Here is a 23,204-nt window from a genome sequence, read left to right on the forward strand (position 1 = left end):
TTCCTGGCCCCTCAAAGTTTTTCAATCTACCCCTACATTTCTGATGAACGGCATCTCTTTTTATTGGACTGACCCCAGCATGCTGTTGCACCAAAAGGTTACATCGTGTTTACAGTGTCAGTCTTTCCTGGGTGGACGATGCTTCACCAAATCTTCTTTGAAAATTCTCCCCTCCATATCCAGAGAGTTTTGATAAGAATATGATTACAAACTCTCTGGATGAACACTTCACTCCTGCGTTCCCTATTCTCAATTTTAATCGCATTTGCGACTGACCTCTCTAAATCTCCACTTTCGCTTTGACCCTCGTCAGCCGTCTCCTTCGTATTTATTGCCGAGTTTCTCCTTTACAGCAATATCCCTCCAGCAAATCTGGTTGTGCATGAGAGACAAGTGGCCCTTTTCAAGTTTTCCCTTTCTCTGCGGGTTTGGCCGGTTTTCTCACACGGCGCGTTTAAGTCTCCACTCCTTTCTTTTCTCTGACTCTCATTTACAGGACCTCTCCTCCCTTCGTGCATTATGAACTCTTATCGCCGTGGATCCTCCTCACCCATTGATTCGCTATCTCCCCGATGGACGCCGAGGCAAGCTGGAATCAAATCCCAATCCTCCTTGTCCTGTTGGTAGCCTTACCCCAATCGAGCACACTTTCGAAGCACATAACACGACACATTTGACCCCCTCAGGAGTCCTAAGTTAACCAAAATACGAACCCTTAGAAAGTTAATGCATTCATAAACCTTAAACCCCGCTGGCAGCATGAGCACACTTACATATCGAAACCACTTAACCTCTCGCAGCCATTGAGCCATTCCACCGTGGCTCAACATTACCGCAAACAACAAAGAGAAAAATCTCCCACTTCCTTGCTACTTCCCCTTATTTTGTGTCACGTAACTATCACCTACAACGTCCACACTGCCAAGAAACCGCTTCCAAGCCCTCCTACATCTGCATGCGACTAATTACCCCTTTCTTACACGCATCTATATGGGTATAGTTCCTCCCACCAAATTAAGAGATCAAGAAAACCCCACACCCTCCACATCCGAACACCCTCGCATATACAAAAAATAAACTGCCTGCAGTCCCTGCTCGACCCTTTTCTATGGTTCCAAACAATAATCCTGCTTAGTCTCCGCGATGTAACGAAGTTCCTCTCCTATCTCCCTTCTCCATCTTCCAGATCCTCCTCCCTTGACCCAAGCTATGCTTTACTCTCTGCCTTTCCTCGCACACATATTCTGAGGTGCGCACCACGACTATCAACCACTGGTAACCCTGTCTCACAACCACATGTATGGCATTCCCAACTTCATACACAGGACAGAACGTACACCCCTAAAGTGAAAAAAAAACCTTGTGCACACAATTCCTTCACAATGGTGATTGTGCTTACGCCCCTCAACCGCTTCTCTTGGCGGCCCTGCGTTGAAGTCCGCTCTCACCAAACTCTGCTCGCACGAGCCCTTCCTAACCAAAATTAAACTTCACAAACACGGGGAGTAGGATATGTTGCTTCTCATTGACCATTTCCTCCGCCTTCCGACTAACATCTGTCCCCATATCCCCACCACACCTAACACTAAATACGAGGAATTTTGCATATGTTCTATGAGTCCGCACGCCTTGCATCTAATTGCTTATAATTCAACCCACTTCATCACGCTCAATCCGAAAAGTCTAGGAATGCGACTCCAAAGTGTGGCACCACCTCCTTCCAGGTTATACACCCTCTTTTCACTTGAAGGAAGGAGCTGATGCCGCATAAAAATAGTTTACTTTGGGAAATTCTAGACGACAGTATTGTGATCGTCGTCATTGCTGTTACCGTGTCTCCACTACTGTCTCAGCGCTTTGGACGTGAGCTCGTTTCACCTACCGGTCAGACGCATCTGGTAACGGCCATACTGGCGCTTGTAGCGTTGGGTGTTGCCCCATGCTCTTTATATCACACAAACCTGGCAGTGAGTAGTTTCTGCTAATATGCAATGAATCCTCGAGGCAGCTTCCGTTGCTGCTGTGCCTCAGCTGTTGTTGTATGCGTATATCTTCCGTGATTATTTTTACCGCCTGAGAAAGGAAATCTTTGCAGAAAAAATGTTTGGAAGCTTTGCTCATGCAAGCGACATCAGGTAGTAACGTCCGACTTGGCTACGACTACACCACGGTTAAAAGGCTATTGTCCCGATTCATGCCGGGTACGCAGAAGGTGCACCACGGGGCAACCGTCACCATTGGAAACCCTTAGAAAACTGCAGATGGGCGACCACCTGGAGCTTATCATCTCCTTCCACACCCTCACTCGTGATGTCATCATTCCAAAAGCAGTGGAAAAGAAGGTATAGTCGGGAAGCGGAGCTAATGTAGAATTCAAACTATCAAACATATAGTGTAAATTTTGGTCCAAACGCTTAACGACCCAGTGCACATACGCACAACGGCGCGTCACCTTCGCAACACCGGTCAAGAGAGAGAGATGTGCCTGCCGACTGCATCAAAGCAGTTGGCACAGTAGGCAACAAAAAGATAATACGCGGAAAGCGTAAACTAGATATTGAAGGTTTGCCCACCCACTTCACAACCGCATTCCCCACGGAACAAGTGGCAGCGGCCCATTTAGACACATCGCCCGGTAAACGAGAATAACTAAGTTGAGAATAGGGACGAGCGACAGCGCTCGATCCTCAGTTGCTAACAAATGCCCTGAGTCCCTTTCCCTTCCCTTACTAAGCGTCCCAGGACACGACCGCCGACCTCCAACACAGGTTCTCTACGGAAGGATAAACGATGAAGAGCAGGGACGCGGATGACACTGCAAAAAGGATTGGACACTGCGACTATGATGAGAATCCTCCAAGGCTTCGAGCAGCTCGTTGAAAACGAGACGTGGAGCATTTTGGAGGATGCTTTAAGGACACTCTGATACTGACGCCCAGCGACGCCCGCTTCGAAATGAACTTATATTCCTCCCGACAATTTATTGGTGATCCGTGTTTTGTGACACCCATGGAAAACATGGCGGATGTTGCGGGAAGAGGCGCTGGCAGCCGACACCACCGATCACACACCGCTTGAACATCCTAGCCCATTTCCACGCAGAAGTACTCCGTACTCAACTAACGAACAACCAGGTTCTCACTACCAACAGTTGACACCCTGACCTTCTCGCTAACATTGTTGGCTCATAACGGCGTTGTTGTCGAAGCACCCTCCCGACCACAGCTACTTCCTATTCTTTTTCTCCACAGATATGGAACACCAATAAAAATAAAGCTGATGCACAAATTATGAACACCGGTGACGAAGCGGTGAGAACACCGACGCAAACACCTTTTTAATGCACTAGATGTAAGCGCGCAAATAGGCATCTAGCAAACTCAAAGTGTTCATAACAACGCACTATTAGAGCGTATGTGCATGTTTGCATACATATGTTAAAGCAAAGAAAACAAAAGAGCAAACCATCTCTGTCGACGTACCAGTCCTTTCCTATGCGTTGTTGTTACTGGAAACTTTTTAATCCCGAGCGTCACCGATGCACTTCACCGACACGACGACTAACACTAATACCATCGAAACGACTCCCATCCATGCCAGGAGCGCAGCACGAGTCGAGAGCTCCCCCTCTCCTGCTTCTGAACTTCCAAAAGTGGGGCACTCAATTCCACAAATATATGTGTGATCGCCATACATTTCGTCGTCGTCTTTCGGGCAAACATCATTACTCGGATTTGCAGCTGTGACTGCATCCGTTGGTGCCGCAGCAGCGGAGCCGGGTGAGCCCGGTACGGCTGAAAAGGGGTTTGGGTTGACTTCATTCTCCGCCGTGGTGACAGCATTCGCCTCTTCCGGTTTGACGGCTGCGGCCATCGTATGAACTTTCTAATGCCTTTGGGAATACGAATGTCCTATAACACGCGCAACTAACGGCAAAATGGAAGAGAACGATGTAGCAAGAAAGAAGCTTAATATCATGCTTTCCGAAAAAAAAAAATATGGTACTGTTTCCGACGTTATTGTAGAAGGATAACCGACCAAAGTATGTATCAATGTTGAAAAGACCCTCCACCTTTTTCAGTTGCGCCTATCGTACACGTTCGCTTGTCGTTTCCCCGAAGTGGTAACTGATTCAAACTTTTGTGTCTCAAAACCTCCAATTCCTTCAACTTATACACGCACCGAAAACGATCTCCACGAGTTTGTTACCGACCTCAGGCCTCCCCATGATCTCTTTTTTCCCGTCAGTCAGATTCGATAGACGCGCTCGTGTTGGGTTAATAATAAAAAAAATCAGGTTTCAAAACAGTGGAGAACGAACGAGACCCGCGCGCGATAATTCCACAACACTATATGTACACCTTTTAGGTTTCCTCATTTGGGGTTAAAAAGCATCCTCATTTTCACGACCTCAGTACTTAACGCACTCAAATCCGGCACCACTAAACGTAAAAACAGGGCAAACCGCCATGTTACACCTTGCCCCCCACCCACACGCACTTTGAAGACGTCTCACTGCCATCGAGATATAATGCCTCCAACCTCATCTGCATTACATCGATCTTCCCAAACCTTCGCCCCTAACAGCCATCTCACTGGCTTTAAAAAAAAATTCCACATTCTCGCGAGCCCCTGCATATATCTTCTACTTTTTCGCACGCCCTCAAACCCGTCCATCGACATGCATTCCAACTTCGGTATTCCCTTCAAACCCTCCATATTTGCCAGGTACCAACGGACCAAGAAATTTACGGGACAAAAGACTTCGCTGCTACGCTCAAGAACAAGATAAACACATTTCCCCCTCAGACAGATAAAATCCCCTGCGATTCCAAATCTCACTCGCAGCCTTTATGATATTTTTTGGAAAGCGCCTAGTTGCACCACCCCTACGACGCGCAGAAGCCGTATCATTCCTACACTGTCATTTACTCTGTCCTGATTTCTCAGCTACCCATTTCTTTTTCTTTTTTCGTTTAGCGTTAACACTAACCACAACTAAATTTGGTAGTACTCCCTTCCCTTCCACATATCCGTCACCTTTCATCAATCCTGCAACCATTGCTACTGCTTGTAGTTGGGTTCCCCCCCCTACCAAGGGTACAGTGACACAACGCAGCTACTTGGCTACACGAGCACCTATAGCATATCTGAGGCCAGTCAGTTCTTCTTTTGGATCGGTTGATCCTCAAAACAACCACCATCGTTCTTTCTCTTCTATCTGACCTGAATCCCCCTACGCACGAACAAACATCCGTGTGTGCAACTGAACAAACACATCGTATATGTCTAAAACAACCATACTCCCATTTCACCTCTTTTTGGCGACACAAACTGCCGTCCCTGGTGGCGAGCACAATCCCCTGAAGTGTTAAAAACAAAGACATCGATCTACTGTTCCCCTTTCCGAGAATCAGCATTTCAACATTGCTTCATAACATCCTCAAAACAACCACTCGCCTTATTATTATTTTCCTTTATCTCGCAGCTTGACAACGCAAACATTTCTTTCTATACTCTGCTCTACACCCTGCTTATACATAACGGGACTGAACGCCAACCCACCGAAGCGTTGACGCTTTCCAAGCAAAGGGGGCGTCTAAAACCATTATCCTTCACCTTCGTAAGGTTGGAAGGGTTATCACCGCACCGTTTCGCCAACGTTTACTCAAATGCGTAACAGCAATAACCCAAGGAGCGCGAAGCACAGCCACTGCTGCGAATTGTCTCCACACACGTCGTGTCACTAAAGGGAGGGAGGGACCTCTCCTCGGTGTCAGCCTATATTAATCCATACCCTTAGAACTTGACACCCCATGTATGGGAAAAACGAGCCATCAATTCTTGTTCACTTCAAATCACCGTATTATCAACAACAGCTGTCTGATGTTATGACGACAGAGAAGTTTGGAGTCTCGGTCATATTGCTGTTACAAAAACTTCCGCTACGATTGTGTCTCAAAATATTTTTCTAAGCATATTGGGTGATTTCCCACTTTGACATATAAACGATCAATGTGTCTGTGATCCAAACAGTGGAACAACATCATATCTCCGTAGAGAATGGGCTTCACTACCCTCTCGAGGAGGTAAGCACTTACATTCCTCAGCAAGTAAGATCTTCATCGCATCCAAAGTCTGAATATAATTTGTTAGCCGCAGACGATTTCCTGTGTTTCCACTTGTTGGTTGTGCTCTTCCACGACTTCAGAAGGTGCAGGAACACGCCTTATTAAAGCAGAGACACAAGTTCCCTCTGTCTACAGGTCCCGCTTCTGGGTAAGGAAGTTCCAAGGAATATAACCAAGGGGATTTGATACATGCACCCATTATTCACATCATCCTGGTAATATTTAACTTTTCTCTCCACTTCTCAGCATGGGAAGTGAACTGGATACTATATCTCCTTTCATGAGCAAAGTAAAAAAAAAAAGATGTGTAAAACGTAAAATGATGACCTATGCAAGCTGCTCGCTCGTCCCACCCAGCATCACACTTACACTGTAAAATACTTATCCCTCCATGCAATAACACGTTTGATTCTTTTACCCAGGTAATAAGGTTTACCGTGCAGCAATAGCAGAGCGCACTGCTCCAGTGTAACACTAGCAGAACAGCGTGCCGATACAACTGCCGTTACCCACGCGACCTAAATGTTCCCCCCCAAATCATTTTGAGTGGGAGCTTCAGTAGAACGAGCAGCAGTCTGTCCAACTCTAATGGGACCCATCTCCCAAAAACGCTATTCCATTTCTATCATAAGCATCGCCGCTGTTCAAAATGCTCCATCAGTTGCTGGGTTGTGAATCCGATATTCATACGATTCCCTATGCTAGCTCGTGTTTTTTTATTTCTACTCGTGACGCTTAACTGCCCAGTTCTTGGGACAGTGCTAAGTTGCACAGACGGCTTCATCCAAACGTGTAGTCGGAACTAGAAGAGAATACACAGCAATGCCAAACAGTGGTTATATATCAAGGGGGAAAGGTGTTCCCTTTCGCACTCCACCTGCTTGAAAAATGGGCATGTCACTCTCGCCTGTATCGTTTCGGCACAACGGCCTTCCGCACATGATCTCACAGTTTGCTAGCTAGTTTATACGTTTCATAATGCATCCAAGTTGTGTTTCTGTTCTCTACTTTTCTGTAGGACGGAATTAGGACAATGCTTTCGTCCTTCCAACTGTCACAGGGGGTTTTCTCCTTGCCTATTTCTTTTTTCTTTAACCTAAGCGCGTCACCGCCAGTGTCGGATTGTTTGTATCTAATGAACCTGTAAGTGACGATAAGTAAGTGCGCGGCGCCATATACCCCAATTCTGAGCTGCTACCGAGCTTTAAGCGTGGCGAAAAAGTGTTTATATGGGGAAGATGGGTTCTAAGCTTCGGTTTCAGCGCATAATAAAAGTCTTTCTGACACCCTGAAGATCAATTGCTTTTTAAAAGACGGTTCGTGAAATAAAACAAAATTGTGTGCTAAGCAGTGGACGAGTTATCATACGAACAAAACATAAGGAAGCTTCCTCGAACAACCATAACAAGCAATAGTTAGTGTATAATTTGCTTATGCCATCATTTTTATTTTAAATATGATCATCCCCTTTGCCGCACAGATCATTTTAAATGTGTATCACTTAAAAAGAAAACCACTGCTCAAATAACGACGAAAAGAAAGTTTGTATAACGAGTTACGTCACGGTGATACAAACAAAAATTATGAATACCATTTCGATCAAAAGGCAGTTATGTTCACAGCTGCTGGAAGAGTGCCAGGCTGCGGCGAGAGTTGAAAGCTTTAAGACGGTCGCAAATCATTATAAAACCGTTTCCTCATTGGCACCTGAAAGCTCGGAATCCCCTTTTACTTCCTGCAATGTTTCTCCCGTTTGTCATTAGGGGCGAAAAGTAAGGTATTAGTGCAGTACCAAATTTAATATGGTTTTGCTAAATAAAAAAAAATCTTTTGAAACGTTCAGAATGTTCCCCACATGGTTACAAGCGACCTTTTCTGGATGTACTAAAATACTCATCTTTCCAATTACCTTAACACGGGTGAGCAGCAACGCCATCACTTTCATCCATGTGCTGCAAATAAAGGTTCGTGTTTTCTACATGAGTGCACCCCTATTTTCCCCTTTTGTTCTCGTGCATCAAACTGGATTGCATATCTGAGTCAATATACCTCTTCTATTCCACAATTTGTCACAACACCCCCATATTTTGAGCTGATAAGTATTTAGCTATCTGCACCACTCTCTTTTTATTTCTAAGTACAGGTGATTATTCATCTGTGATATCCCCAAGTCTTTTGTCTTCTTAACCACCCCCAACAAATTTTAATAGTGTGCGCTAAGTTCGGCACATGCACGGCCTGTTCCCTCTCACGTCATTCCTTCCACTTCAAGTTATTCCCTTTGTGCGAAATCGTTCGTTAAGTACTTGCACTTTGAATACTTGAAAGGCAGGTGTACGAGCATGGGAAGTGGCGATATTGGACCATCTGCCACTCAGTTCATCCTCTTAACAGTAGTTCCCATCATGCCACAAAACTAACGAAATGACTGTTCCCAGTAGCACATTTTTTTTCTCCGTGTCGCCTGCTGCAAAAGGGGAAATGGTTTCAATACCTAAAAAAAAGTGCCACATGTTAACGTGTTGGAGGTAGACGTAAAACAAATCTCCCTACGACATCAACACTTAAAATAAAAAATTAATGCCCCCGTCCCCATATGCCGCCGAAACATCACTGCAGGATACTTGGCTTCCCAACCGTTGTGAGAAAAGTATGTTCAGTTCCCTTGCACTTTCGCTGCCAAACCGTGTCGCGAGCAGTCAGTTTCCCATAGAGGGATGCAAGGCCCATGATGCTGCTAAATGCCGCGACACCGCCAGTGAAAGCTTCAACCGCCGGATGGCCCGTTTGGTTTTCTTTACCGCCTTTGGGCCCTGTCTTATGAATCCGTCACCAGCCTCATATTCGGAGCCGATGCGTGTCCCGGGCCCGACTCTGAGAGCCGGGTTCGTTTGAGTATCACATCATGCGGAACAATACCGCCTCCCCTCCACACACAAACACACACACACACACACACACACACACACACACACACCATCATGTGATCCCCGCGACGAGGTTAGTGAACTTGAAAACGCTGCGGCCCAAAATCAGTCAGGCGCAGCACCTCTCCCTCTTTGAAGCGACCCCTTCCCTCAAGTGCGATCAGGGTGTGGGGAACACCCCCCTTTGCCACACTGAATGCAGAAAGTCGGCCAGGGTCCTCACCCTTGTGGAATTACCGTTGGGTCTGAAGCGTTCATAAAGGACTCTGCCGTAGGTAAGGGGAAGCGAAAACGCAAATGCGGTCCACTTTTCTGACACGGCTGCCGATGAGGTGCGCATCGCCCGCCAGGCTCCCACTGAGAAACCAAGCGACGATGGCAACATGTCACATCTGGAGGCAGGCCGGCATCCGTTCTGGGTTGCGGCAACTCGCTGCTGTTCATTGGCAACTGCTGCGCCAAAGTCCGCTGAATGTTGCGCATTAAAATTTGGCTACACGGTTCCCCAGCTCGAGCTTTTCTGCGAAAGGGTATCCTCAATCCCGCCTCCTTGGTGCGACCCGCCACGACTCAACTTTTTCCGCGCTGTCGTGCACAGGGGCGGGTTACGCGCCACCCACACTTTCAAGGGCTTTTTGTACGGCTTGGCGTAGCCAATCAGACGTGTTCGAGCTGGTAGAAGACGGCGGGACGTTTTTTTTTTTTGCAGATGAGTTGGAGAAATGGGCCAGAGATTGGTCACAGGGAACCCTGGTGGCGCTGGATGAAGGTTTTGTTTCGGCGAAGTCCCCGAATTCCAGCATTAGCGACGCTAGGTTAAAGAACCCATGATTCGGCGCCGTTGACAACTGCGTGATGGCTGTGTCCGTGCCCTATACTTCTCAGTTTTGCACTCCAGCGATTTTGTTTGGGTGAGGTTCGCATGCTGGCGACTCTTCTCCGATTGGAGTGGGGTTAGCGGCGCCTCAGTTATGGAAAGGGCATCAGGAAAGGGATTGTGCTACTCGTGGGGCATCTGCCGATCCCTTTAACCTCCGTTATCTGCCACCACTGCCATGGGATTTGGCCCAGCAGAGGGCGGCCTTTTGTGTGCTTGTGTGCGAGTCGGTGCCTGTGTAAACTGACTTAACCCGCTGGCCGTCGTTGGTATTGAATTTAGCGGATGAATACTTCAAGTCTTCATTTGGTTACCTGTGCAACTTTTCTGTCAGGGAGCGATTTAGGATAATGTTTGTGGCTCTTTAAGACATGCGGATCCAAGGGGAGATAGATTGAGAGATGCTCACACGCGCGTTTTTGCTACACCACGAACATTAACTTTCGAAGCTATAAAGGTATTGTTAGAAATACAACCGCTCCAGATGTACACAGTCGTTTTTCTATTTGATTTACTTTCTTCAGTGACAGCACCTCTCGGTGCGTGCCATGACACTGAGTCTTTACTGCACAGCTTGTTTGACCACTGAACACTGGATCAATCAATCGAGCAAGATAGTGATATATGTGTTTTCGCCCGCTAATTGCTGATTTGTTTTTAATAAATAAAACATTCATGTTTTTTGTTGTGTTTGTGCAGTCATACTACTCATTGACAATCTTATGTTTGGGTATTCACAGGATGTATGTATCGTCGTCAGTGACTCTCCTGGTATTGTTGTCCTTATCACTGCAAACCACAGACCAGGCAAGTACGATCATCAAAGTGTGCGTTCACACTGTTACAGGTTTTTGACGGGAAATGTTGATGCTGGTGTCTTTATTAGTTATTGCGTTGTTACTCTCTCATGTGTATTATAAAGTAATCGTGAAAGTTGTGTACGAATCGGTTTTACCAACTTTGCGTTGCGCTGAATTACTATCTTCGCGCCCGACAGCACCATTGTCGATCCTGGATGTATTTTATGTACGCTTACGTGATACCGCAAATATGTGTGAGAAATCATTGTAAAAGGGTCGATAACATTTATTTAACGTCGTTGACAGTGCGATGCTCATGATTTTTTCGGACTGAGAAACTAAACTTAGAAACAGTATTGTGACTCGTATATGCCAACGAGTGAAGTTGTTGCTTTATTGGCCCTCCTTCTGTCGTAATTGTTAGGTGCTTAGGCCACGCTCTGAAAGGCATGGATTATGACAGTGTTTAACGTAACTGATATTCCTCGTTCTGGTAGGACCGAGGATTACCTCCTTTGGCAAGTTACTGGCAGTTCGTGGATTACATTAAAGTGGGATATCCTTTCCCTTACGTTGAGGTTGGTTAAATGCAGAGAAGATTATCTTAGTACTTTTTGTCACGGTAGTCGGCAAAAGCATCCGTTTTCATTTCAGGGGCATGCGCCTCTTTGCTTTCGTGGTTCCAACATTTCACATGTAATCTCGAGCGTGTCGGTTTAGCACGCTCTTTTCAGCATCGTGAGCCTTCAAACACGACACTTCTTTAAAGACTGAGCAACCCAATTTTAAAACCGTGGCGAGTGTGAGCTCTGTGCTCTATTTCTGTCATTTGGTTGTCACATTAATGGAATGGAACATAGCAGGGTAACAGCAGTAAGCGGTACGAATTGGAACAATACTCATTCATCGGGATTGTGCCGCATCCGAGGGCATAACTTCACTCTACGAGCATTGCTCTGCAGTATTGGGTTACTGGCTGATTCAATACCATCAGCACTCTTGATCACACTGCTATGAAGCTGTATGGTTGTAAACGATGAAGATGTTAGTCATTCCATCAAATCGAACGACATTTTGGCATCACCATCTATCGTAAATGAGTTCCGCCGCTTACCGTTTGTACCTTAGAACACTTCAAGTAGCGTGAATGTTGGTGCAACTGCAGGTTGACAGTTTATCATAAGGAAACATTTTATTAATGTGTACGGTGGTGCAATACCATTCTCTGTAAAAAAAAGGGGGGGAATGTATTACAGGAGATGTAGCAATGACAGAAGGAACGGCTGTAACTGGGTTGAACGAGCAGGAAATGGTCGATCAGCGCTGGTCTCCCTGCTGCCGCGAGGGGTTGAGGTTATTTGGGTTTCTACTTCCCAATGTGCGCATTTGCTGCTTGGAGTTAAATCAAAAAATACTGTGATGATACCAGCCCTGAATGACCCCCTGTGTTCTGCCGCTTGTTCCAAGACAACCCCTTGTACGGGGGAGAGTAGCGGTAACGGCTGTTAAAGCGGATAAACCACACACAAAATAACGTAACTTGGCATCCCGTTTACCATCCCTACTTTCCAGCGACTGATCGGGTAGGTTACGTGCATACTCTTGGGGGTCAACACTCTCCCATTAGATAATAAAGAGATAACCTACTGTTTCACAAACCATCTGCGTTTTCTGGCTACAAAGGTTTATGTTGGGTAAACATCTGCACTATTGCAGTACAGACTTCACATTTTACAGGAGGCATATTCGCGGGACGAACAAGCGTAACGCAAGTCATACACTGGTAGAATGCCACTGCAACGGCACGGTCCTCCATAGGAAAAGTGTCGATACTGGTTCGCCACATCGCAAGGGAGAAGCAGACAGGAGCGAAAGACACTATTCTCATAGAAAAAGAGCGATTGAATAGCTTGCCAACAAACTCGGGTGCGCGAGGCAAAGAATGGCTCGAGCGTGCCCCAAAGAAACTAGGAATATAAAGGAGGTTACGCTATTGTCTCCGGTAAGAATGGAAACACAGACGACAACACCAAAAACAGATACACTGGCGCAACACTTCTTGAGCAAAGAGCTGAAAATCTTCTAAATGGAATGACGTTATGTGACAATGTAAGCGGAAAAGTAGCGGAGAAACATAAGGTGAAAAGTGCGATCAAAGGAAAGACACAGAGTGATGGAGAGGAAAAACATTTAAGGCAAGAACCACAGAAACAGCAGCCATCAACTCAACCAATCAGGAATTCCCACCGAGGTTACAAAACACGCAAGAAATAATTGTCACCAGGCCATTGCCGATAAAGGGACGGCTGCAGCTGTAATATCACCGGGGGCTGAGGAAGTAAGGACATATTATTTCCATGGAACAAGCAAACTAACGCGCAGTTACAGAGCATAAACTGTGCAATGAAAAGTGGATTCGAATCACTCGTAGGTGCCCCCAGGAATGCATCGAAAAAGTGGGAAAGTAATAGCATTTACCAACTCGTTGTCCCGGCCCGTTGTCTCTCACAAAACGGAGACCGCGAGTATCAATGAGGAAATCCCGTAGCTCAAATTAAGAAACTCCGTATAATTAACTGGAAGAATGGTAAACCCAACGTTTGAAACTGTATTATTACACCGTAGTGAAATACAAACTGGTGAACCGGCATGAAAAGACAACTTGGTGCCACAGCAGTGCTCATTGCGGAAGACGGGCGTTATTAAAGCTGTGATGGAGTGGAAACCAAAATGAAGGAAATCAATTTGAAAACACACAAAATTCCAAAGTGTGCCCCGACGAGGAATCGTATGAAACGCATCCGCCCCATGCTGAGGGGGATATCTCTCTTTGCACGAAAAAAGGTTAATACTGATCCGGTTTCGGAGAAGGACAACAAGGCATTTGTGTGGCACATGACAACAATATGGAAAAAAGAGAACGGACAACATCAAATACAAACGGTGTTCTGTTGTGAACATTGACAGCCCTCTTCAAAAGTTTTTGTTGCAATGGACGGGTGACCGGCCCCAAAGCGCCATCGCGGCCAAGTGCAATGCGACAAAAACTTACTCATATGTCCAGTGCACTTTATTATACAAATGCGACGTGTTTTAGCAACTGACCGAGCGATAAACAAGCATCAATGGGAAAGGAAAAAGAACATGGAAAGGACTCCGAAAAGGAAACAAAACACAGATAACATACAGAGTGGACTCTAACTTCCATGCATCTATTGTATTTTATTTTATTTCGAACAAATGCAATTGGTATGGGAATGCGTGCCACGACGCTTCTGAGGGAACCTTCCAGACGACCTTTTAGAAGCAAAAGGGAGACCTATCTGAAGAAACGGTGGAGAGCAAGGAAAGGAAAAAGGCTAAATTGACCCTTTCGTCCACCAAGCGTACCAACTGGGTGGGTGGTTGAGGAAGCGCAACGACACAGGTCATTCAAACGGGGGCGAACAGAAGGCGCGGCCAAAAGCCCAAAGGACATATCACCAGGAAAATATGGCGGGGATGTGGAATTTCAAATGAGCCCAAGGAATTTTAAGCGAAAGGGGGAATTGGCATGTTGCAGGTGCAACAAACTGGATCACCGTGTCAAAAACCGATGGCACAGTCATGCAAACAAGTTGAAACCAAAGTTCCCCATTCGCCACAACAAATGCGGTTGACACTGGATAACGGGGCACTCGAAAAGCGACAACCCGAACGACCGAAGGAGTACCAGCGCCATGTTGTAAAAAAAGAAGCGCAGGCACAATTAAAAGGATGATTAAGAAAACGAAGCGCGAAAGGTAAAGGATGTGATCGCAGAAAGGAACGTGAAGGATGACAGCGAAAACACTGTATTCCTTGAAAAATTAGAGATGGTAATGCAAAAAAGGGCGGACTGAAGCGCAGAGTAGAGCACGGTACAAGATGTCGATGGTGCGATTATTAGCCTGTTCACTTGTCAGAATTGATTTTACACACCAGGAACAAACACTTCGATAAAAATGCAATGGGAAGAGATTGAGAAGCGGAGCGTTCCTAGTATTGAAGACGGTTCCAAAGGATCTCCAATGTACGCAACACCCGACAAAATGTATGGAACAAGGTACCCTCATCGAGCACTTGTAGCACTGGCGTGGGCACAAAATAGAGGGCTGCTGTGACGCTCTAAGAGTAGGGTGAGTGGAAACTCCCACACACTTACTACAATGAATAGCCCCTGAGCACTAAGTGGATAATGTGGCTTGATTAGACCCGAGAAAAGAGGTTAACGGCTTCGCGTAAATGTGGAAATTTTCTTGGTAAAGTTGTTTAGGCCCGACGATGTAGAGAAGGAAGCGCTACCTCCCTCCGATGCGGCACACAGAAATCCAAACAGCAAGGTTTAAAGGTATACGTTGGCTGAAACCATGGCACGTAACAATGCAACTAAATCGGAAGATGCCGGTGGCATCACTGTTGCCAGCGCGAACAGACCTAACGCCGCAGTGGGTGAAGTAGTAATGCAAAGTCGACCGCTAGCTAAAAGATGTCAAACAAAAAGTAAACATAGGGAAATGCTAGGTACTTAATCGATGGGTGGTAACAAACCCAAACAAAAAGTAGAAGATATCGTTGAAGCAGGCAGATACTGAACAGGCAACGAAGAACAAAGGGGCTACCGGCTTGCAGAAATAACAGAAAGCAAAGTGTGGGGTAAGGTGTGGAAAAACAACGGGGAAACTGACTTTTTTGGTGTTAGTTGTGGTGATATTTTCATACACCTAAAGAGGGTGGTCGAGCCAAAGAAAAGGTGGCAAACGCGCAGAGGAACCGCGTAGCTGCATTGACCTGTGTGAAAAGAAAAAAAAATACTTTACCAGCATCCGAGGGTTTGTATATTTTGTGTACAAACGAGGGTTGAATTGTGATTGTCACGGGAGTCCGCGGGAACTATAAGAACAAAGTAGAATTAGTAATGCATTCAGCGGGCTGCGCGTTAGTGCCCTAGAACATGCTTGCACTCAATACTTTCATTCCCATCACCGTATCTATCGTCGTTTTCATTGCTCCCCCCCTATATTCCCGTTATTCCAAGCTCCTCTCTGCGGATTTGCTTGCGATTTAACGCCTTGCTCCCGTCGCATGGCCTTACAAGTGAAACATCGATGAGAACACGCAACTTCCCCTACGATAAAAGTTGAAAATGCAAGGCATCACACAACCTGCCGACACTTGTGTATTCCATGGCTTCGAAGGGGAAAAACACGTTTCCCAACCAACGTGAAGAATATTTTTTCGAAACGACAGAGAAGCAAACAAAGCAGATTGTTTCCCCACTGAATGTGATATTCCCCGGAGTTTTCTTTGTGCAGGTTGTGGGTCGTGAGGGCCCACTTAGTTCGATTCAGGGCATCTTTTTCCTTCCCCGGGGCTGGAGATCGCGTGAAACAAAGGGCGCGGTCACTACCACCAAATCCGCTATTTAATCATCCCATTTATTAGGAGCATGTACGTACGATGAAAAGAAAAGAAAGTAAATTAGCACGTGCATTTATACATGTGCGTGCCTCTCCCCCATATTCCCTACTGCGTTCCACGTGTTGCGTAATTGCCTTTTTTTGACCGTGTTTTATCCCCTCGCGTAGCCTCGTCGATTGCTACATTTTACCTGAAGGCGAGGGGTGAACCGCATCCCCGGGAACGTGTTTTGTAGGTTCGTCTGATGGTTTAGGTGTAAAATATCTCGCCTCCGGCCGCTCTCGTTGTGCGCTGCGTCTAATCGGGCGTTTTTCGAATTGGAAGGGCGTTAGCGCTCTTTTGGTGTTTTTCACTGATGTGCAAAAAAAAAGTGGGTGCTTTAGGAGGTTTGGTTTTTGTCGTTTGCCACCGTGCTTCGTCCAGTTGAGACGCTGGTTTGAATGATTTTACAACCTGAGTGGCCCTCGGTACCTCTTTTTCCGAACCCTAGCCACTTATTTTCCGCTGTTTTACCACGTATCGCACATCAGATTTTTGAATCCCTGATAAATGTGGATGTGAAACGTGGGACCCGAAAGCGCCTTGGAGGACATGAGCGTGATGATGAGACGAGCACAGCAACGACTGGTCGCGCATGAGGCAATGGAAATTACACGCACTTTTCCATCGCTCGTATTCCGAGTTAAGGGGCAGGTTGGGTGGGTGCTGCAGCGGCTCGTAGCCATCCTCTTTTCAGATATTAAAAAAGGGACACGAAAGTCGAGGCAACTGCAAATGGGCACGGAAACCCGGCGACAAATTGTGCTTCGATGTCGCCCTACACAAGCCATATTATCTCACCTTGTGTGATTTCATCAGAGCGCTTCCACCGCAGAGTCCCAACCAATGATGTGTGCAGCTAAACCAAACACGCCAGAGTACAGAGCAGAATAGGTTGCAACACAATACAATGGTCGCGACACCGTAGCGCATGGCGATGGACAACGGCAGACGCACTTCATTCGCAAACGAAGAAACTGGTCCGAAACTTGCTGCGGCCGATGCGTGTCAGCATCCAATATTACGGGACTTTATCAAGTTATCGATTGCTCGGAAAGGAAACGAGACCTCGTGGCGTCAAGAACGACATGCTGCGGTGTAATTTTGTGCTGTTTGTCCTGCTAATAAACTCAATGGCTCCATTCCGGGGACGCTTCATTTCAAAACCTTTTTCAGTCAATGTCAGAAAAAATGTGAAAACCCCGAACGCGATTTATTTTATTGTCCACGGAACCAAACACACAAATACCCCGTCAAGAGAGTTGGTGTTTTCAAGAGAGAGATTAACCTCAGTTTCGGGAAGAATATTGAACGAAAAGTCTTTTCCCTACGAAGTTGTTCAAAGATTTAACTCTTTTTTTTTCTTTCACCCTATCGCGTGCGTGGGGAATTGAATTAATCCCCCATACTTCGGAAGCTAAAAATGGGGAAGATGGGTACCACTGGCTCACCCTCGCTTTTCTTTTGATTCCCGACCCTACACGCTGAAGGTCGGTGTTCTTTTTGGTAGCGCACAAGAACGGCAGTCCACTCACGTGCGCAATCCTTGTTTTCGTCACAGAACTTTCCAGTCCCGTTTTAACTTCAAAATTTCCGTCTTTTTTCTTTACACTTTACTGTAAGCGCGGTATCAAAGGGACTAACCATCGGTTTAAGGCAGTCATAAAAGTAAGAATGATGCTCGGGTTCGAATCGGTTTCTGAGTTTACAGTCTACATCACCTTTATATTCTTCGGAATGTCGGCGGTGGTGGTGACAACTTCCATATTTTCGATTCCATTCTTTTTTATCGAGTACTACAAGTATGCGCAGGGGGATCCCAATGCAGAGGCGGAGGATCAAAGGTTTTGGAATAACGTCTTCACGTACTACAATGCCACGACGTTCCTTGTGGAGTTCCTTCTGACTTTATTCATGCTGACAAATCTTGGAAGGCGGATCCCTCTGGCTGTTCGACTCGGTGCCGGTCTCATCCTCTCAATTTTGGCAGTTTTCGTCGTGATAATGGTCACCATAATAAAAACAACAGAAACCGGCGCCAAGGTAACGATTATGCTCGTCGGTGTGATCAATGGTGTTGCGGCAACACTTTGTGACACCGGAAACGGTGCCCTTATTAGCCCGTTCCCTACAAAATTTTTCAGCGCCGTTGTGTGGGGTGTCGCAGTTTGTGGTATCATCACATCGTTCTTCTCTATCGTAATAAAAGCATCTATGGAGAGCAACTACGAAAGCATGTTGACACAGTCCCGAATTTTCTTTGGCTTGGTTGTCCTTCTTGAAGTGGTTTCCTGCATCCTCTTGGTGCTTCTGAGGAAGAACCCATACGCCATGAAGTATGCAGCAGAGTTTCGGTACGCCGCAAGGGAAAGGACCAATGCTTGTGAAAACAAAGAAAGTGGCGCATCAAATGGCCCAGCAGAACAAGATGAAGACTCCGTGGCGATTGATAATAACACCACGAAAGGGAACGTGATGACGGTCACCGTGGACCCCGACACCATGAAGGACACGGACCAAGTGGAAGACATTACAAACTCGCAGCAAATGCTGAAGGCGAAGGTATCTGTGGTGCTGAAGCGCGTCTGGCCCATGCTGGCGGCGGGTTTCCTCGCCTTCTCCACCACATTTCTCGTCTACCCTGGTGTATTCTTCGCCGTCAAAACCGATGTGCCAAACGGTTGGTATATGACTATTACTGCGGCGATGTTTCATTTCGGTGACTTCCTATCGCGCCTCCTCCTTCAGTTCAAGCGGCTGCAGCCTTCACCACGTTATGTTGTGGTTGGGACATTTGCACGTGTCTTTCTTATAATTCCTCTTGTTTTCTGTGTGCGCGGTATCATTGGTGGCACTCTTCTCCCTTACATTCTTTCATTTCTTTGGGGCCTCACGTACGGATATTTTGGCGGGATGGCGCTAATACACACGCCACGCACCGGTTCACTGACAGCAGCTGGTGAACGCTCTCTTGCTGCCAATTGTGCCGTCATTGCGATTCTGTGCGGTCTTTTCTCCGGCTCCATGCTCGCGCTTGCCGTCAAGGAGGGACTTCCTCAATAGCACCGCCCTTCATGGGAACCTCATTGGGCTTTTGGAGCCATATCCGTAAATGAGAAAAATTGCAAGCAAGTACACAAGAGGTGCTTGCTAGCGAATATAAACTTGTGGTAACCGAATAAAAAAAAGAAAGAGTGTGTTTGGCACGACCGAACATACGTGAAAGCAAAAAAAAAAAAGCCGTGAGGTGACGTGGTCAAAGGCGAAGTGAGGCAAGGGGAAGCGCAACTAAAAGAAAGGTTGGGACTTGTAGTCCGGGTTTCAAGAAAAGTCGGGCCACAAGGGACGTGCGCGCGACCTCCAAAAAGTTATTCTTTGGCTAATTTCCCCCTTTGTTTGTTATTTTTTAAAGTTTATTTATTGTTATTATTATTACTATTATTATTTTTTCCGGTCCCTTCACAGACACATGCCCACCGTTCTTCACGATATGGATATCACCCGTGTAAACGGAGAGGTGTTTCTGTTTATTTTCATAAGATTTTATTACCCAAGCCCCCCTCCACTAACAAATTATTTTCTCATATTTTATGGCGGTGCTTTCACTCCACAATACCTGACGCCTTCCACTGGTTATACATCCCACAAGAACGTGTGGAAAGAAATGCCATTCAGTGTGGAGAATAGCCGAACATATTGGTAGGTTATATCTTTTTTTTTTTTACTCAACTTCATTCTTACGAAAAATTTTTTACTCTGTGTCCTAAAAACGGGGAAGTGGGGTGAGGAAAGAATATGGGATGGCACTTAAATATACTACTCCATTCTCCTAACTTTCGTTCGTGCTCCACACTCACAAAAACCAAACCGCGGAACCTTTCAAGGAGTTTTTGTGGTCCATATCGAGCCTTCAAACCATGCAAACCCATTTTTTTTTTTACCTTTTCAATGTTCATTTATGTATGAAAAGGAAACCTAGAGTTTGAATAAGCAGCGAAGGAATAGCACCCGTCGCACTGGCTACGCATCTTTTGGTGCAAGTTATGGAACTTACGGCATGAATTAGAAGGGGCCCAACCCGAAGTGTTGATCATCAACTGATACTCAATGCACGCAAAGTTTTGTTTTTCTAATGATGAGGGTTCACATGCCGCATGTTGGCGGTGCAGTCGACTGATTGAGATGTCAATGGAACAAACCTCGTTTCGACGCCCAATGGACGGGGGAACTATGCAGTCCGGAATTCGAAATCGTCGACTTCATGGTGAAGCTGCATCCGTTTTACTCCCACGTCGTCGCAGTCATTGGTGATGCGCGGGGGCACTTAATCTTCACCCACAAACCCCGAAAGCTCAGAGCCAAAAACGGAAGGATTGAAATTGACGTATCTTGCCAGGTTAGTGGAATCAATGAGCATACTACTTCCGTACTGCAGTTAGCGTAAATAATGTTTTTATTATCATGAAGGGAGGAAAGAACATACACGTGAACCTCGTACCGTACACGAAAAGGCGTTGCTGGCGAAATAACGGCACAATCGAATCGGCACCAGCACCACAGCAGGAAATAAAGCGGGGAATGCAGATGGGACCGGGTATCAGAAGCAAGATGTGACGCACACTTTAGCTGGGTGTGGTCGCGAAAGCAAATCACATGTAATTGCAATTGCGGAACTCACCGCAAGCAATACGGAAAACTTAAGCCCGAGACGCACCGATGGAACTTCGTGAGCTCACCTTTTTGGGAAGGTTGAGCTCATCACGAAAGCAAGGGCAGGCGACCCATGACAGCTGGTTGTCTTCAGGCAGTTGGAAAAGTTTAAAACCGGAAGCGCCGAGTGAACTGTTTAATACGGCTCCGCAGGAGGAACTGACTTTACTTTTTTTTAAAAATCCTACACAAACGATACCAGCACCGACAACAATGTTGCCAGGGAAACACGTTCCAACGAGTTCCCACGGGAGTTGGGGCCTCTCGAGTGGAAGAAAGGGTCCACGTGCGCTGAATCAAGAAAACTCCTTCCTTTATTGAGGTTATTGAGTCTAAAAACCCAAATCTCTCGAAGTCAGCCTTATGTGGGAGATATGTGCGTGCACCGGGGTGGCAGAACTGAACCTTCCCCCACTGCGCAGGCGTACTAAACAATATCGATTCAATTGGAATGCTTCTGCGCCTTCGAATTTTGGCTTTGTCATCAATATGCCGCGCCAACGCCTCGGACGCGGCGTAGCCTGATATTAGTAGTTGCTCTCAATCAACTAACATTAGCCACCTTGAGAGTATGGAGGAATTAAACTAAACATTTCAAACCTCAACGAGGCCACGAATTCTAGTCGCTGGACATGACGAACACGCAAATTTCAGATACGTTACTTTGAGATCAGCAGCGGGTGTTTAAATTGGAGGCGGGGAGGTTCAATGGGTGTTATAAGAAATCACAGGCATTACGGTGTTGGGTAAAGTCATGACAATTCGGAGGGAGGCATCACGACACCTTTTTTGTTTTGCCGCAAAAAGTGGTTTTGGATGACCTTTTCAGCCATCAAAGTTCTGATGGATCAACACCTCAGGAACGCGAAACTTTGCACGTGGGGACTCTGCCGTATTGAAATGGCTGCACGGAGGGTGCCATATGTTATTTTACCCTCTTTAGCTCCTCCTCTGTTGGAGGGACTTAAAAAAGAAAAAAAGGGAGTTTTCGCAGCGAGCGCGTGTTGAAACACTCACTTGACGCGACCACAAGGGATAACTTAAATTGGTTTCAATTCACATTTTTTCCGGAGTATTTCTGAGAAATGGGGAGAAGCCAAACTCGCCACCAGCCCTCACTCGTTCGGGGAGAGGCATTTGGCCGCTTTCTTAACGGTCACTTGCCGCCACTCCGCCATTGCGCACAAAAATCCACCAGGCAGTGGCGTCGGGTTAAGTTATAATGCGGTGCGTGATGAAGACCGATAGTCCGCCATCCTTTAACGGGAGGCGTTATTTTTTTTTTTAAGTTTTATTTGTTCAGCTACAACTCACTCATTCGGTTGCAAGTGAATCTCAACAATCCAATATCGCGCAATTCGTCACAGCACTCATTTCCATGAACTATACGGAGCGCTGCCTCCCACAGCAATGGGCGGAGAATAAAATCCAAATGTTTTTCCCATCATCCGTTACATAATGTCCTTCGGGCGAATAAACTCCTGACCGTTTATGTTCAAAATCAATTAATGATGGTGCTGAATAAGTTCCGCCCAATTCCGTTCATTTCCAAAGACGCCATTTACAAGTGCCCACCGCACGCAGCCGAATTTTACCGGCAGCTAAACTTCACCTCTTTGTTAAAATACGAAAAACTTTAAACAGTAGTAATGGAATAATGCCTCCAGCCTCTACAAACGACAGCCGATGCTAAGGCCTTTTCTACTTGTTTTATGCGTGAGAATTTATGGAGAGAGCAAATAACCGAAGTTGTGAAATAGCGTAGATGGCAGTCGTAACGCAACATCACGGGAATATGAAACGAAATAGCGAGTCACAGCTATCACTTTCTTTATTAAAGCAAAAGGAAAAAAATCAAACCAGGAGCAAATGCAAGTTGAAAATAAACCTGGTGGTAGAGTGGTATAACTGCCCTCTCCCACTTTTGAGATTGAGAAACAAAAAAAGCAGCAACAACATATAGTCATTCCCAATTTCTTTAGTAAACTTGCGTGCCACTGTACGTTTCGCAAATATTAAAATCTATTCACTACTGACTCAGGTCGAATGTTAAATATCATCGTAAAACGCCATTCGGGGCAAATGGCGTGTTTAAAGCTCGTTCAAAATATCCTACAGGACATTCTCCCCCTATGGTTCATATAATTCACAGCCCCGTAACGATTTGAAGACGGTTATACCATTATTAGGAAATAACATACTGTAGGAATTAGAAGCCCGTTGAAAGTGCAGGTGCCACGGATACTGCGGGGATATATTCGCACACATAATCAAGGGTGGA

At 46.0% G+C, this 23,204-nt stretch overlaps 1 protein-coding gene across 1 annotated transcript, besides 3 other annotated features; it reads left to right on the forward strand.

Moving 5' to 3' along the window:
* Window positions 1-23,204: part of a sequence feature (sequence corresponds to BAC RPCI93-6N20) that runs on past both edges of the window.
* Window positions 9,062-9,108: a microsatellite.
* Tb927.3.590 (adenosine transporter, putative) lies at window positions 17,888-19,276 on the forward strand (the record flags this gene model as incomplete). Its single annotated transcript, XM_838562.1, has 1 exon — window positions 17,888-19,276. The coding sequence occupies one exon, from the start codon at window positions 17,888-17,890 to the stop codon at window positions 19,274-19,276; it is 1,389 nt and encodes a 462-aa protein (XP_843655.1).
* Window positions 19,631-19,659: a microsatellite.

The sequence above is a fragment of the Trypanosoma brucei genome, chromosome 3 (genome assembly GCF_000002445.2).
Source record: "Trypanosoma brucei brucei TREU927 chromosome 3, complete sequence".
Classification (NCBI taxonomy): Eukaryota; Euglenozoa; class Kinetoplastea; order Trypanosomatida; family Trypanosomatidae; genus Trypanosoma; species Trypanosoma brucei.